This window comes from Tursiops truncatus, chromosome 20 (genome assembly GCF_011762595.2).
Source record: "Tursiops truncatus isolate mTurTru1 chromosome 20, mTurTru1.mat.Y, whole genome shotgun sequence".
Classification (NCBI taxonomy): Eukaryota; Metazoa; Chordata; class Mammalia; order Artiodactyla; family Delphinidae; genus Tursiops; species Tursiops truncatus.
In genome coordinates this window covers 27,897,413-27,912,393 of record NC_047053.1, presented here as the reverse complement: position 1 = coordinate 27,912,393, position 14,981 = coordinate 27,897,413, and the positions used below count along the sequence as shown (strand labels likewise).

Genomic DNA, 14,981 nt, shown 5'->3' with positions numbered 1-14,981 from the left:
TGTGGTGCAGCCCTGGGCGACCTTTAGGTCACACATGACGACCCCTTGTCCCTATCTGTAAAATGGCTCTGATGGTGGTAGAAGGTAATAATCTGCGGTACTAGATTATCGTGAGGATTAACACAGTGCACGGGAAGCACAGCCCAGCACTCAGTAAATGGCAGGTTCTCTGATCGCTAATTGCTGGGGGAGGGGGGGGGGGCAGGCCTCTGCTTTATGTCTTTATGGAATGGATGTCTGCTGAGGATGTCATTTGAGGACAAGGGTTCCGGTTCTGTAGCTAAAGAAAGGGTCCAGGTCCTTCCAGCCCTGGGGGACTGGGATGCAGCCACCCCCTTCTGCAGAGGTGTCACCATGGTTTGTACCTAGCTTGGTGGTGCCTTTCTCTGGCTCTGATCCGTCCCCCACCCCAACTCATGTCCTTGCGTCTCTGGGAGGTTTCAGTGATGGGGAAGGTCAGACTGAACAGGGACTCTTTCTCTCCATTTTCTAGGGATGGAGACTGAGGCCCCCTGGAGGCAAAGCAGGCTGGTTCTGGGACCGCCAGGATCTCCTGCCCCTTCCCCTGACTGTCAGATTTGAGGGCCAGGGCTACCAGCCCCAGCGGGCCTGCAGCCCTCCTTCACTCCCATCTGGGAGTTGGTTTTGCAGGGAACCGGAAAGCTGATTTCTGGGCCAGGGTGTGCCACTTCCAGGTTCTGGTTCTGGCCAGATTTGCTGCAAATCAGGTCAGCCTGACCTCACCCCTCACCACTGATGCACCTGATGCTGTAAAAACCATTCTGGGCACATTTGGGGAAGAGAGAGAGGGACCAGGGCCTCATCTGGCCCTGCTGTCAGCCTAGCGAAGGGAGGGGTTGCAGGGCGGGCCGTGGGAAGGCTGAGGGGGCGGTTAGTGCACGTTAGCGTGTGTGTAGGACAGTCTGGCGGAAGAACACAGCTTCCAAGTCGGGTGAAGAGAGGAGTGGACTGAGTGCCTGGGCTGGGCGGGAGGGTCCAGGAAAATCTAAAGGAAGGGAGCGTGGCCCCTGGCTGTGAGGGCCTGAGGCATCTGTGGCACCCGCCTGTGCAGTGAAGGCTTGGAGGGAGCTGGTGTATGTGGCGCAAGCAGACGCATGAGCTGTGCGTCGCTGCGCTGGGGTGCACGCCCACACGGGGACAGGGCGCTGGCCCAGGAGGCCACAATCTGGGTTCAGATCCCAGCTCTGTGGCCACTGAGCTCTGACCTCAGGCAACACACACCATCTGGCAGGGAGAGCATGGGGTTTCTTCCTGAGGGCATGTGTGGGCACGTGGGTACTGGAGTTGAGCAGTGTGGGTGAGGGAGGGCCACAGGTGGGGAGGGATACCTAGCCCAGCGGTGGCAGAGGAGGGGCGCGGGGGAGCGAGCAGCCTGCGGTTGGGGAGAGTAGCACGGGCCTGGTAAGTGGCTCTGAACAGTCCCATCTGCTGTCTGGGCGGGGCGGAATTTCTGATGGTGTCCCGGCTGCCTGCCTGCGAGGGGTGGTGGCCCTCGGGCTGCAGCTGCCTCCTGCTGTTTGAAGCTGGGCCCCTCCCCAAGCCCCTGCTCCCCAGCCCGGGACCTGCATTCCCCAGCTGCTATAGGAAGCACTTCGGAGAAGGGCCCTCTGTGTGCCCCTGCTCCTGCTGCACAGCCCGGAGCCCCTCCCTGGGGGCAGGCCCCTGTCAAACCAGCCCAGCCCCCAGCAGCAGCGGGAGCTCCACGCAGGGGTCCCAGAGCACCCCAGCCTGAGGTCCTGGAGGCACCTGAGAAGAGCCTTAATGCTGCATACTCTCCCCGCTCAGGGCTGGATTCAAGATCATAACCCCAGGGGCTTCCCTGGTAGCACAGTGGTTAAGAATCCACCTGCCAATGCAGGGGACACGGGTTCGAGCCCTGGTCCAGGAAGATCCCACATGCCGCGGAGCAACTAAGCCCGTGCGCCACAACTAGTGAGCCTGTGCTCTAGAGCCCGTGCAACAAGAGAAGCCATCCAATGAGAAGCCAGTGCACCACAACAAAGAGTAGCCCCCACTCGCCGCAACTAGAGAAAGCCCACGCGCAGCAACAAAGACCCAACGCAGCCAAAAAAAAAAAAGATCATAACCCCAGGCCTGACTCCTGGGCCAGGCTCTAGACACAGACAGTCTTACTGACGGCTGCCCCGACTGAGAGAACGTGATCCCCCTCAGGAACCTGTCTGAGGACATACAGGTGTCCCTGTTCTACACATGAGGAAACGCACTCAGAGATGTTCCACTCACCCAAGCAGCAGTGATCGGGATGGAAGCCGGGGTTAGCCCTGAGCTCAAGCCCATCCTTAACCGCTGCGCTCCTACCCCAGACACAGCGCCGGTAAAAACCAACTTGTGGTTTCCCCTCCACGGGGAGCTTCCTGGCTAGACCCCGCCCCACTGCGCTGCTCCGGTGGGCCCTCCACACTGTGGTCTGACCCCTGAAACAGCTGTGGCATCAGCCATCACCTGGCCCACCGGGAATCTCTGTGTACCCTGCAACCCTCCCAGGAGATAGGTGGGGCCCTGGCCCTGAGGCTGAGGCTCTGGCCAGGGAGGGCTTGCCCAGATAGTCCGGGTAGGAGGGATGGAGTTGGGATTCGAAGGATCACAAAAGTTTTAAAGCCCTGGAGGCTCTGTGCTTTTAAGATTTCTTTCTGTCATCATTCAGTTGTTTTTGGTTTGGTTTGACTTGGTTTTTTAAAATCAGAGAACAGCGTAAGACGGAGGTTGAGAAGAGCATGGACCCTGGGGACAGATTGCTTGCATCCACATTTTGGCTCTGTCGCTGACTGTGTGACCCTACGTAAGCTCTTTACACTCTCTGAGTCTTAGTTTCCTCATCTGTAAAATGGGTATAATTGCTTTACTGTGGGGTGGCTTTGATGAGATGATGCATGCCACGTGTTTAGAAAGTGTGTGGCACACAGTATGTGCTCACAGATATTTGCTATGACTATTATTAAAAAGTAATTCACGTCAATCGTAGATAATATGCATATGCAAAGAGAACAGAGAATCACTGGCAGAGCTGTCATTTTGATATTCTTTGTAGGTTATCTGCTTATTTTATAATTTTAAAATTAATGAACATGAATCAAAATTTAAAAGGTACCAAAGGATTTACAGAGAAAAGTTTTCTTGATCTGTCTCTCATGACCTAATTCTCCCCAGTGGAAGCCTATAGTATCAGTTTCTTATGAATCCTTTCAGAGCCCTTTCCCTCACCCTCTCCATATGTAGACATACACATACCCTAATGCACTATAGTATAGAGACTATACTTACTTTTCTGTGCCTTGCATTGTTCCCCTAAGCAATAGGTCTTGGGCATAGAGACATACAGAGATGCCCTATTTTTGTTTACCACTGTATAGTGTTCCATCAAATGTGTTATATGAATTCCATAGAAGTGGAATTCATGGATCAGTGGGTGGGTGCAAAGTGTGTGCTAGTGTGGGGTAAGGGGACAGGAGTTGGGACTTCAGTTCCCAGGACCCTCCTCTGCTCTGAGCACCCCTCCCTAATCTTGGTTCCTTGGCCTGGACTCCCTGGGCATGCTCAGATACTGAATTATGTGGCATCACTGACTGACCACCTGTCCCAGGGGCCCAGAGACATCTCCTGCCCAGACTTCAGGGCTCAGCATCAGACCATGCAGGCCCAGCCTGTGGAGGGGCCTTCAGCTTAACCGCCTGAAGGACATGCCCGGGGAGGGGCAGCTGGCCCCTCTTTCCCAAGGAGCTGGAACTGGGCCAGCAAGAGCTCATGCCTGGAGCCAGCCCAGCTTCACTGCCTGGCACCTGAGCTGCCAGTGCCCCCTTCTCCCAGTTTGGGCCATTGCACTTGGTCCCAGGTACAAACACATTCCTGCCAGCCCAGAGGCGCTCCGCAAGGCTGCAGTCCCTGGGTGGGGCAGCGGGGAGCAGCTTCCCCTCTGTCAACTGAAGTCTGATCTCCTCCCAGGCGCCTGGGTTGAGTGTCTTGGCCGAGCTGGTAACGCTTGTTGATGGAGAGACGGATTGTTGTGGAAATAGTCCCAACCAGTTCAGGTAGAGATGGAAGACAGTTGGTTGCCCAGGCAACTGACAACCTGGGTGGAGTAGAGAAAAGGGATTTGTAAGGAGACTGCCATGGTTCTGTCTTTCCTTCTGGTAGGCTTTGCCTGGACTCCTTCCTCCTCCCTTCCTCCCTGGACATGAGCACCAGGTACCCCCAGCCTCTCCAGGGGCAACTCTGCCCCATTAGGAGTCAATTCAGTTCACAGTTACTGAGTTCTTGCTGTGTGCCTGACTCCGTGCTCAGCCTCGGGAATGCAGAAAGGGGGTCAGGGCTGATGGATTAAGAGTGCCAGGTCTGGAGTCAGATCAGTTTGGCCACTTAGCTGTGTGACCTTGAACAAATTCCTCGACTCCTCTGTGCCTCATTTTTCTATCTATAAAGTGGAAATGGCATTGGTAATATGTACCTCTTAGGGCTGTAGAGAGGATGAAAAGAGTTATTAACAGGCATAAGGCACTTGGAATAGTGGTTGGTACATAAAGAAGCAGGCGATAAGTGTTATGTTATCATTATTGCTATTATTACCGTCATTCTACCAAGATGAGCCGAACAAATGACATGTTACTCATGCCTGAGGAGCTTCATCTTGGATCTTTTCAACTGGAAGGCAGAGCTGACTTCTCAGCCCTTTTACAGCAACCAAGCCCAATGTCTGGGCCTCAGGAACAAAGATGAACAATGGTGTCCTTAGAACTGAAGCTCTGGGGCCAGTCCTTTCATAGGGTAGGGACCTTATTAACTTCCTTTGAAACCTCTTGCCCTAGTCCATACCCAACAGCCCCCATCAGCTATAGACCTGCCCACAGAAGTTGAAGCAAGAGAGAGAAAAATTAGGAAAGAAAACATCTTTTTTCGGTTTTTTTCTCCTATAGATTTTTAAAAGATATTAGTGGGGTAGGTGGATTTCTTTCCTGCCCCAGCCTTAGATTGGACTAATTGATGGGGGATGGCCCAGAGAGGTAAGTGGCTAACTCAAGGTCACACAGCCGGGCATGGCAGAACTGAGTCTGCCTCTCCCTCTCTTCCTCCTCCTCTTCTCTTAGGTCCAATAAGGCCTCCTTTTCCCAATGGCCGTGCCCGAGGGTCCTCTCTGCCCTTCCTGACACCCCCTTCCCCGGGGGGTGGGCACAGGTGTGGCTGCCCAGCAGCTCCCGGTGCCTCGGGAATGAATGAGGCTGGCTTTGTTGCGGCCCCAGCAGCTGTGGCCGTTTGAGTTTCCATTAAGCCCTTTCCGCGCCTTGGTCTGGAGCAGGAGGCTCGGCATTTAAAGGTCACCGGGCGTTTGAAGCTGCAGTGACATTAATAGCTTGGGAAGAAAACAAGACTGTGCAGGGACCGGAGGACAAGGCGCCTCTGTCAGGGCTGTGCCCGCCCCCCCTGCCCCGCCGGGTGCTCACGCGCATACACACACACTTACACACTCGGACACACACACACACAGACCCTGACAGCCTCTCTCTGTCTCTTGTCCCGCCCTCCTTTCTCCCCTTTTGGGGCCTCTCTAGCTCAGAAGCCAAGAAGCTCAGGCAGACTTCCCTGTGCCCTGCCCCCATCACGTCTGAGGTGACAGTTGGACAAGGATGCAGCTGCCCCAGGCCCAGCGGCTTCTCCATTAACACTGCCATTACCCACTTGAGGTTTCCCCAGGACTTAACCATGGTTACACAAGCATCCCAGGGGTCATATGACCTCATTCTGGCCCTGCTGGCTTTTGCAGCCCAGATTCCTAATGAGACAAAATAAGCCTGGGCCTGGTCTTCTCATACGGGAAATGAAAGGGCTGGCAAGCAGGGTGTATCTTGCCTGCCAGTTCTAATCACTTGGTAGTGACTTGCCCAGAGGGCTGAGTTGAAAAGGCTTCTGAGGCTGTGTGGGTTCCATAGGACAATACCTAGATGGATTAGTGATGTCTGCCAAGGACACAGGATATAAATAAGTGGTGTGTGCGCCTTGTATTTCGCACCTTGGGAATAAATTATTTTGAAACTCTTCCAGTCTTGGATTCTAAGATCCCTGGAGTGGCTGGGTGGCTCCTCTTCCTTTTAGTCAGCCCGAGAGTCGGGGGTGGGGCTGATTTTTGAGTTCTTGGAGAGAAGCTGATCTGTATGCCCTTTCCTGGGAGCAGCTGTGGCCTGAGCCCTGGGACACCACCTAGTGGCCTGGAATGGTAGTGCCATTGGGCTGGGCCCAGATCTTATGCAAGAAGGGACAGCGAGTCCCTCTGCAGGCTGTGATCACAGCAGTTACAGATAGATCACAAGATCCGGTCTGTCCCTGGGAGTTTTCAGAGGAGGGAGCCAGGGGTGTGCAGGGACACAGCTGGCCTCGGGTAGTCACTTCAGAAGAATGGGGAGGGGGGGGCGTACAGAAAAGTGTTGGCAATTGGGACCTCTGGCCTCCCAGCCCCGTACCTCCTCCTGAGGCCTCCTCTTCTAATCCCCACCTTCTGGAGTTGAGTCCTGGTCCTCCTGGGAGGCAGCAGAGTATCAATTCAGGTGTTTGAGGGGGTCGAGCTCCTGCCCGCTGGAGCTGTCGCTGGCTTGGAAAGAAGACCAACAGACCAGCCTTGTGTGCCAGGGAGGAGGCCCTCAGGCCCGGCGGCAGAGGGCTCAGGCACCTTGACCGTGTCACTGAGCAGCCTTGGCCTCGGTCGCCTCGTCTGTGAAGTGGGGTAATAATGCACACCCTGTATAAATGATAGGTTTGTTGTGAGGACTGAATGAGAATGCAGAGAAGACAGGGCTTTGGAAATGGAGAAAGCACCCCGTCCCCACCGTTGATATGAGCCGGAGAAGGAAGAGAGGGGAAGGGAACCCACAGTTGCTGCACTCCAACTTCTTTCCTTCCCTTCTTTACTCATCCACCTGATAAGTTACGTTGGAGCTGCTGTTGGACATCCACGTGGAGGCAGCGGGTCGGCTGTGCAAGTGTGGAGTTCAAGGGCGTGTTCCCGGGAGACCTCAGGGCGAGAGACATGTGGGAGCCAATATTCGGCGTGTAGACAGTGTCAAAGCTGTGGGACTGGATAAGATCACTCAAGGTTTGAGTATAGCTCAGGAAAAGGGCCAAGACCCGGGCCGGAGGTCGCACCAACCTGTCTCGTTGGGTGCTTCCTATGCTGAGGCACCCGTATAAATCCTATCACAACACCCCTTCCACGTAGGTATGATCCCAACTTTGACAGATGAGGAAGCTGAGGTTCAGAGAAATGAAATAATTTCTCCAAGTCACACAGCCGTACCAGGCCCAGGCAGAATGGGAATCCATTCTGGCTCCTGGGCTCTCACATCCCCCATGTGGGCCCTACCTGGCCCTGCAGGAGACTGGCTGGGATGACCTTGGGCAAAGTCGGGAGAATGACTCTCCGACTCTCGGGCAGCTGGCCCACCTCCCTGGGCCAGGCCGGGAGTGACTCAGGCCTTGGCTGTCTACACACACTTGGAAGGAAGCTTGGCTGTCTGCCGCCCCTGCCAGGCCTGGATTCCTTTCTGGGGAGGCGGAAGGCCTGGCTCCCTGGGACCTGGGGGAGGACAGGTGTGGGGTTTCTGCTTCCCAATCCCCAGGTTGCTCACAACCTGTGAATTCAGGAGAGCCTCTGAGTCTGCCTCCAAGAGGTCTAATGGGCTCAGCAGGTTAGATTCACTTCCTTTTTCAGAAGTCAGGGGTTATCTCCCTCTGTTTCCCTGCCAGTGCCCAGCAGCCAGGGTTCAGAGAGGCGGAGGAGTGATTTCCCCAAGGTCACAGAGCCAGTTCTGGGGCAGAGCCAACAGACCCCCTCCCTGCCCTCCCTCCGCCAGTGCTGTCTGGGTCACATTTCCTCTGCTGGAATGTCAGCCAGGCTGTGCCGTCTCCTGAGCCTTTCTGAGGTTCCTCCGCTCCTAGCCCTGCAAGCCTGACTTGGCATTTTTGCCTCTTAGGAAATGGGTTCCTAATTCTGGCTTCTCTACACACTAGCTGTGTGACTTTGTACAAGTTACCTAACTTCTCTGAACTGGTTTCCACAGCTATAAAGTGGGGACAATAACATCTGTCTCTGGAGTTGTAAAAAAAAAAAGATTAAATGTGAAAGCGCCTGGCACAAGCTCGTACACCTAAGCTGCCTACTTCATTTTTTCATGTGTTTAACATTTTTTTTCATTTGAGCTGTGCCGGTTGTAGAAGGCAGCCTGGCACGGATGACTCTGACCCTGAGGACAGTCCTTCTCCCTGCTCCCAGCCACGCTGGCCAAACCTCAGCCCTGGCCTCAGCCTCTGCACCTGAGCTCAGCGAGCGCTGGGGAGATGGTCCTCTGAGAAGTGGGGGCGCTCACAGTGACCCCTCCTGGTGTTAATTGTAGGCAGCCTGGCTCTGGGAGTCCGTGGGTCCTTGCAGAGTCCTATGAAAATAGCATTTCTCTACACTGAATCCTGTTTCCCATTACTGTTTCTGAGCCACTTTCTCCTCATCCACAGAAACGCTCTCTGATGGAAAAGTCAAGGCTTTACCGCTCCTGCTCTGTGTCCTGGGCATCTCCTCTGGTCCTGGGTCTCGGCTCTTCATCTGTAATGTGCAGCAGGCTGTAGCGTTGTCGGCCGTTCTCATGTCGCGGCAGACACACAACGTGCTCTTTTTCAAGGCTTTGCACCTGGGGTAAATGGAAGCAGCTGCTGCGGCCCAGCCTCCCCTGGGGCTGTGAGGATCGGTATCTCCTTCCCAAGGGCTGACAGAATTTCGGGGGGTTGATATCCAGATGCTGGGGAAGGACCGCCTAGAATCCCCCGCCCCATCCACTCCAGGAGCAGCTTGGCTGGCACGCCAACGGCCCCTGGCTCTCTGCCGGCCCTGTGGGGCAGCGGCAACAACAGTCACGCAGCTAACCACGTTCCAGGCACCGTGCTGAGGATTATCCTGTTTAATTCTCATGGAAGCCCCATTCGTGTAGGTGACGGATTGGGCACAGAGAGGACAGGGGACGGGTACCAGGTCCCACAGCTGGAGCGGCAGAGCGGGAGTTGCAGCCTGGGGCTGAATCAGGGCACTTACTTAAATGGTAGGAGGGCAAGAAGGTTTCTTGGGGGCTTCCCGACACTCAGGCCCGGAGCCCAAGGGACCTGTAAAGAGGGCTGTTAATGGGGAAAACGTGGACCCCATCATCTTCCTTCTTCCTCTGTCAGGGGGGGATCAGGTCCTGGCCTCTTTCTCCAAGGGGCTGCCCTTGGCAAAGTGAGAGCCAGGTCCCTCAATCTCTCTTATGAAATTACTCGAGGGGGAGGGCGAAGGTGGTGAAGGTGGCCGACTCCAGACGCGTTAGCACAAGGCACGGACCCCCATGTGTGACGACACCAGGACAGCAGATTGCAGCCCAGGGCACGGCTTCTGGGGCCTCCTGGCCCTGAGGTCCTTGTTAGAAGCCTCAGGGCAAGTTTCCAGAACTCAGGACGAAGGTAGACACCAGGGTGGAGCCCCGCTTTGGAGGGTGTTTTGGCAGCATCCTCTGACCTTACGGTGTGTCAGGGCGGGTGGAAGGTGTGGGTGAGGGGAGTTGGGGTGTCTAAAGCCAGCTGTGGGAGGCCACGTCACACTTGACTCCCCTCCTGTGTTCATCCTCATAACACATTTCTTGGACAGATCCTTTGAGGTCACTCCTCTGGGCTTCCTTGCGCAATGGCTTTGGCCTCTCTGAGCTGTGACTCGCTCGTCTGGGAAGCGATGGGGTGGAGGAGCTTGGATAATAAGTCATACTTCACCCAGTCATCTGAATACTACTCAGGCATTAAAGACCATGAAGGAGATCTCTATGTTCTGACATGAGAAGATGGCTACAATCAGTCATTAAGTGGAAAAAAGGAAGTTGCATAGTAGAATTTATGGTCTGATCACATTTCAGTAAAATGAATTCATACTTATGACAGTATGTGCATAGAAAAATGTATCTGCATGTAGATATTCCAGTGTTAAGAGGTTTTCTCTGGCGGTGGGAGGGGATTATAGTTCTGTAACATCAGTGTCCGGAGGCTGCATGGGGCCCATGTGCTTCTAGTTTCCTGCTCTTGAACACAGCCCGCCTCCCTGGGACTAGGCAGACACCCACCCAGCAAGCCCCCGAGCATAAGCCCCGGACAATTTCCACGTCCCTCGAAGGAGGTGGAGGTTTGACGGAGATCAGAATCTCAGCATGGTGGCCCTGGAAGGCACTGGGGGACAGTATGAAGCCCCATTTTTACCTGTGAGGGGACTAGCCTTTAGGGACAGAAGGAATCAGTGGTAGTGATGTGTCTTCCGGCCTCAGGGTGAGGGAGGGCGCTCCCACTGCACCTTCCACACGGTCTGGTCTGGTCTGGTCTTCCTTTCATCATCAGTTAACTGTGGAGATCATGGCAAGGAAGATCGTGCTGATTGGCTCACACCAGCTCTTCTCTATCATCTGTTAAGATGATGACCCCCAGTACTAGAAAAGGACTTAAGAATATCCTGTGCTGGAACAGTCCCTTAAAATAAAGCTGCCACTTTTCTACACTTAGCAAAACTACCGTACATCCTGGGATAAGCATGGGAAAGTCAGAACTTGATGTTTTTGGACACATTCAACTCTCAGTTACCTGCACTAGCAGAAGTGCTACCTTAGAAGTGATTTACAGGCCTGGTTCTGAGTGGGCTGCACTGCGTTCTGTTGCAGATTTACTGGAGCTCTGCACAAGTGGATGCCATGATGGTGGGGCCCTGAGGTGAGGGAGCTAAGGAAAGCAGAGACTGGATGGGCTGGAGACCAGAGGGGGAGGACATTGCCTATACAGAGCCCCTCCTGCCCCAGTCAAGTCTCTAGGAGTCCTTGGCAGTGTGTGTAGTGGTTGAGACCAGTGGCTCAGGGGCCATAGTGCTGGGTTCAAATCCCCGCCTCCTCCACTTTCTCAGGTCTGTGCCTCTGCATAAGGGGGATGATAGCACCTACCTCATAGTGGTGTCAGGATGTAAGCCCTTGCTAACTGGTAAAGAGCTGTGGCTGTTTACTGCAGCTGGAGAGAAAGCAGAAAGAAGCTGTTCTTCCGTGGGCTTGGCGGGGGTCGCCGAGTTCGTTGCATTCTGCCCCTGACTCTTGTCTCCCTCGGTTTCAGGTGGGATGGTCCGTGGAGCCGGACCCAGGATGCTCCCGGGGTGTGGATGACCAGCCGCCCAGCCCCGCACGGCCCAGGCCCGGATGCCGCGCCCTTGTCTCCTGACCCGGGGACCCCGCCCGTCGCGGGACTGAGCTTCCAGAAGCCGCCGAGCGAGCGGCGACGGCGCAGGGACCCGGGGGAGGGGGTTCGGCGCCGGCGGGAAACATTTTCCCCCAGCGGCTCGGCAAGATGACCAGCCTGTTCCGCCGGAGCGGCGGGGGCGGCGGCTCGGCGGCGGCGCGCGGGGCTGGGGGCAGCGCGGCCGCCTCGCAGGAGCTCAACAACAGCCGGCCCGCCCGCCAGGTGCGCCGCCTCGAGTTCAACCAGGCCATGGACGACTTCAAGACCATGTTCCCCAACATGGATTACGACATCATCGAGTGCGTGCTGCGTGCCAACAGCGGCGCCGTGGACGCCACCATCGACCAGCTGCTGCAGATGAACCTGGAGGCGGGTGGCGGCAGCGTCTACGAGGACAGCTCGGACTCGGAGGACAGCATCCCCCCGGAGGTAGGGGCACGGCCCCGATAATTCCCAGGAGCTCCAACAACTGTTTGAACCTGTTAGAGGACTTGGGTTATACTCCTGTCTAGGTTCTACCTAGCAAGCAGCCTTATTTCTCCCAGGGAAACGTACCCAAGTCAGCCCGTGGCCTTATTTTATGGGCAAAATTCATGCGGTCACTAAACAAACACTGAGCACTACTCCGGGGCTGTGCCAGGCACGGTACGAGACCCTGGGTCAGGGGTCATCAGAATGAAGGAGCCTGTTCAAAATGTAGACACCTAGCCCCCACCCCAACGTCCCGAACCCCACTTCCGGGCTGGAGCTGTCTGGTCTGTATTTTCTGAACCTCCAAGTACCCGCTAAGGCCAAGTCAGAGTTTCTGTCCCCACAGAGTTCACAGTCCAGCGAGGACTAGAGGCAGGTGTCAGGCAATGGCAGCCCGGAGGGGTGAGTGCTAGGATGGGAGAAATGGAAGCAACAGAGTGGAGGGGATGGCTTCCCAGAGGAAGAGTGAAGAGTGAGGGAAAGGTGGGTGTGTGGGCAGAGGGCACAGCTTGTGCAAAGGCTCGGAGGTGAAATAGAGCAGGAGTGTTAGGGAACTGGCAGCAGGACCTTCTGTGAGGATCCTAGAGTGCGCAGAGACCAGGAGGCCTTGCGGTTGAGAAGGAGTGTGGTGTGTTCTGGAGCGTAGGGACCTGTGGAGGAGAGCTTGCAAGTTCAGTTCCTCTGACCGAGGCGCGCGATACCCAAGCAGTTCCCTCCTCTCTCCAGGAAGGTGGCTGAGGGCGAAGGGACCACCCCACTGCATCAAGGCCCACTTGCTGGGTGTGGCCAGTCCTCCTCAGCCCCTCCAAGAGCTCAGTAGATGTCTGAGCCCCTAGTCTCAGCAGGACGTGCAGTGCTGGGTGACGAAGGGCACTCAGAGTCTTTCAACGAGAGGGTCACTGCCCACAGGGGCATCTGGGACATGCAGCCATGGATAGGACGGAAGGCCGCAGCAGATCGGATTCAGCTCTGCTCTTCACTGAGTCCCAGCCTGGGCCAGGCACCATCCTACATGCTTTAGGTGTATCATCTCTTCGAATCTCATAAACTTTGTGAAGTGGCATTATTATTACCCCCGTTTACAGTGGGAAGCCTAGACCCAGATGTGGCCTCAGAGTCCTTCTCAACACAGCCCTGCAGGTGGCTCTTCTCCGTTCATCAGAGTCATCCTGTAGGGCAAAGCCCGCTTGCTCTTCCTCCTCTAGGGCTGCTGCCTGGGAGTTCTCTCTCCGGGTGGAGAAGCCCTGTGGGCAACGGCATCTGGCTCATCCCTGTGTCACGCGCAGCACCCGGGAGTCATTGCACATAGCAGGCACTCGGGGAGTGTTTGTTGAATGAATGAATGTTGCTGCTGTCTTTGCACAGCTTTCTTTAGTCTCTTTCTCCGGGAGAGCACTCCTTGGCTCTGCCTGGATTAGCCAGTGGAGGGAGTTTTGGCAAAACCAGATCTTCTTTGTGAAAGGGAGGTGTGTGTATGTGTGTGCAGGTACATCCTTTAAGTGTGAGCTGGAAGGAAAGTTCTCTGCAAACGCTGACCCCCTTCCACAGTCTCATTTGTTCTGACAGTCTGGCAGGTAGGATCATATTTCCTTCTCTGTTCATGGCACCCACAGCCCTGTGACCCTCCGCAAAGCTTGCCTGATGCCCTAGATGGGCCTGCACTGTGTGCGCTTCTGTTTTCCCAAGAATGTTGCTTTCCGGATTGAGCCCCTTCTCAGCACCCCTCCTTGGCTGTTTCCCCAACCCCCCATCTTTGGAGCTCTGCGTGGGCCCATCGGCAGGCGGTTCCTGAGCCAGCGGAAAGTGCTGCGGAAAATTTATGAGCAGCAGCTGGGATGACAATAACTGCTGACTGAAAAAGCCCCCTCTCTGGGGGCTGATGGATGGTGGGCTGGCCCGAGGGGTATCCTTGCCACAGAGAAATATCTCCTGTCAGATAAATGGCCCAGACCTTGGCCCCCAGAGCACCTGGCAGGCATCCATCACCCACATGGAGTTAAGCCAGGAAGCCACAGAACCAAAAACTTCAGCACCTTTAGAGCCAGAAGAACAGCCTCACTGTGGCTGGTGGAGGAGGGGAGGGGAGGGGGCGGGGCGGGGCGGGGGGGCGGAGTCCAGAGACATGGCTGGGGTTACTTCTCCCTGGAGACTGGGGATCAGCCTTTCCGGAGCGTGCCTGGCCTGCTGTCTGCCTCCTTGGTGTTTCCTCATTCTGCTCCAGGAGCCTCTGATGAGCGTCTGGCTCTTGTAGCCCCAGGAGGCCGCGCTGAGGCAGGAGCGGCTGAGAGGGGAGGAAGCCCCCCTGCGCGGCTGTGGAGGCCCGATCTCTCTGAGCCCGAGGGGCGGCTGCTATGGGCCCCAGTCAGAGGAACCCCAAGCGGCTTCCTTCTGGGAGCAACTCCTACTGAGGCTTCCCCTCCTCCTCGCCCGTCTCACCGGCTTCGGGGGGACAGTCCAAGCCAGCCACTGAGTGGGAGGGGCTCGGCCTACAGGCCCCAGCGTGGAACCCTGTCCCTTAGAGCACTTGTGTGCCGGGCACTGGAGGTTGTGCAAGTGTGTGTCAGTGAGCAGGGCTGGAGTTGACAGTGTTCTCTCTCTCTTTTTCTTGTGGAAATTTGGGGTAAGGTGAGCAGTGGCCCGAAAAGCAGCTGCATTCTTCTTTCTCTGCAAAAACATCTGTTTAAGTACTTTCTGCCTCAAAGGAAAGAACGTTAGTGCATTCCAGAGCAGGAGGCCTCCTTGGGTCAGGCTGGCTGTACGTGTACAAAGCGTGGCAGTGTGTGTGTGTGTGTGTGTGTGTGTGTGTGTGTGTGTGCGCGCGTGCGCGCTCACTCACCCACCTGCCCACCCGCCGTGGTGTCCCTTTGAGACTGGGTGCCTGGGCATGGCTGGGCTCGGGCAGAGATGTGCAGAGGCATCTTAGCAGTGATGTCTGCAAATTCACTTGGGGTTCAAATTTTGGGCCAGTTGACAGCCTCTGAGCCCTTCCCACATTCTTTGGTCTTGGAGGAGATGGGCACAGAGCTGGAGAGGAGGACGCGGGGGTAGGGTTGTGTGACCTGGGCTCTCCAGGTTGATGGCTCCCTCCTGCTCCAGACTCCTTTGCAGAAGGGTTCAGGTCAGTCCATATGGCAGGAAGCCTGGCCCTTGCCCAGCCTTGGCTTCTCCTGCCCCTTTCTCTGGCTCCTGGATGAGGAGAGGAGGCCAAGAAAGAGCCT

At 55.8% G+C, this 14,981-nt stretch overlaps 2 protein-coding genes across 11 annotated transcripts in view; one reads left to right on the top strand and one right to left on the bottom strand.

Moving 5' to 3' along the window:
- The window catches only part of CUEDC1 (CUE domain containing 1), a 76,658-nt gene that overhangs the window by 44,616 nt on the left and 17,061 nt on the right, over nucleotides 1-14,981 (top strand). For all 10 annotated transcript variants that reach the window (XM_033846772.2, XM_073797811.1, XM_073797810.1 and 7 more), the window contains one exon: nucleotides 11,170-11,721. In XM_033846772.2, the coding sequence (XP_033702663.1) occupies nucleotides 11,401-11,721 (321 nt within the window). In that variant the 5' untranslated portion in view covers nucleotides 11,170-11,400. The remainder of the gene's footprint in view (nucleotides 1-11,169; nucleotides 11,722-14,981) is intronic.
- Nucleotides 3,048-11,011, bottom strand: LOC117309546 (uncharacterized). The gene is made up of 5 exons (XM_033847643.2): nucleotides 11,007-11,011; nucleotides 10,149-10,251; nucleotides 8,563-8,825; nucleotides 6,489-6,763; nucleotides 3,048-4,108 (listed from the first exon to the last, which is right to left on the bottom strand). The coding sequence occupies exons 1-5, from the start codon at nucleotides 11,009-11,011 to the stop codon at nucleotides 3,651-3,653; spliced, it is 1,104 nt and encodes a 367-aa protein (XP_033703534.1). The 3' UTR covers nucleotides 3,048-3,650.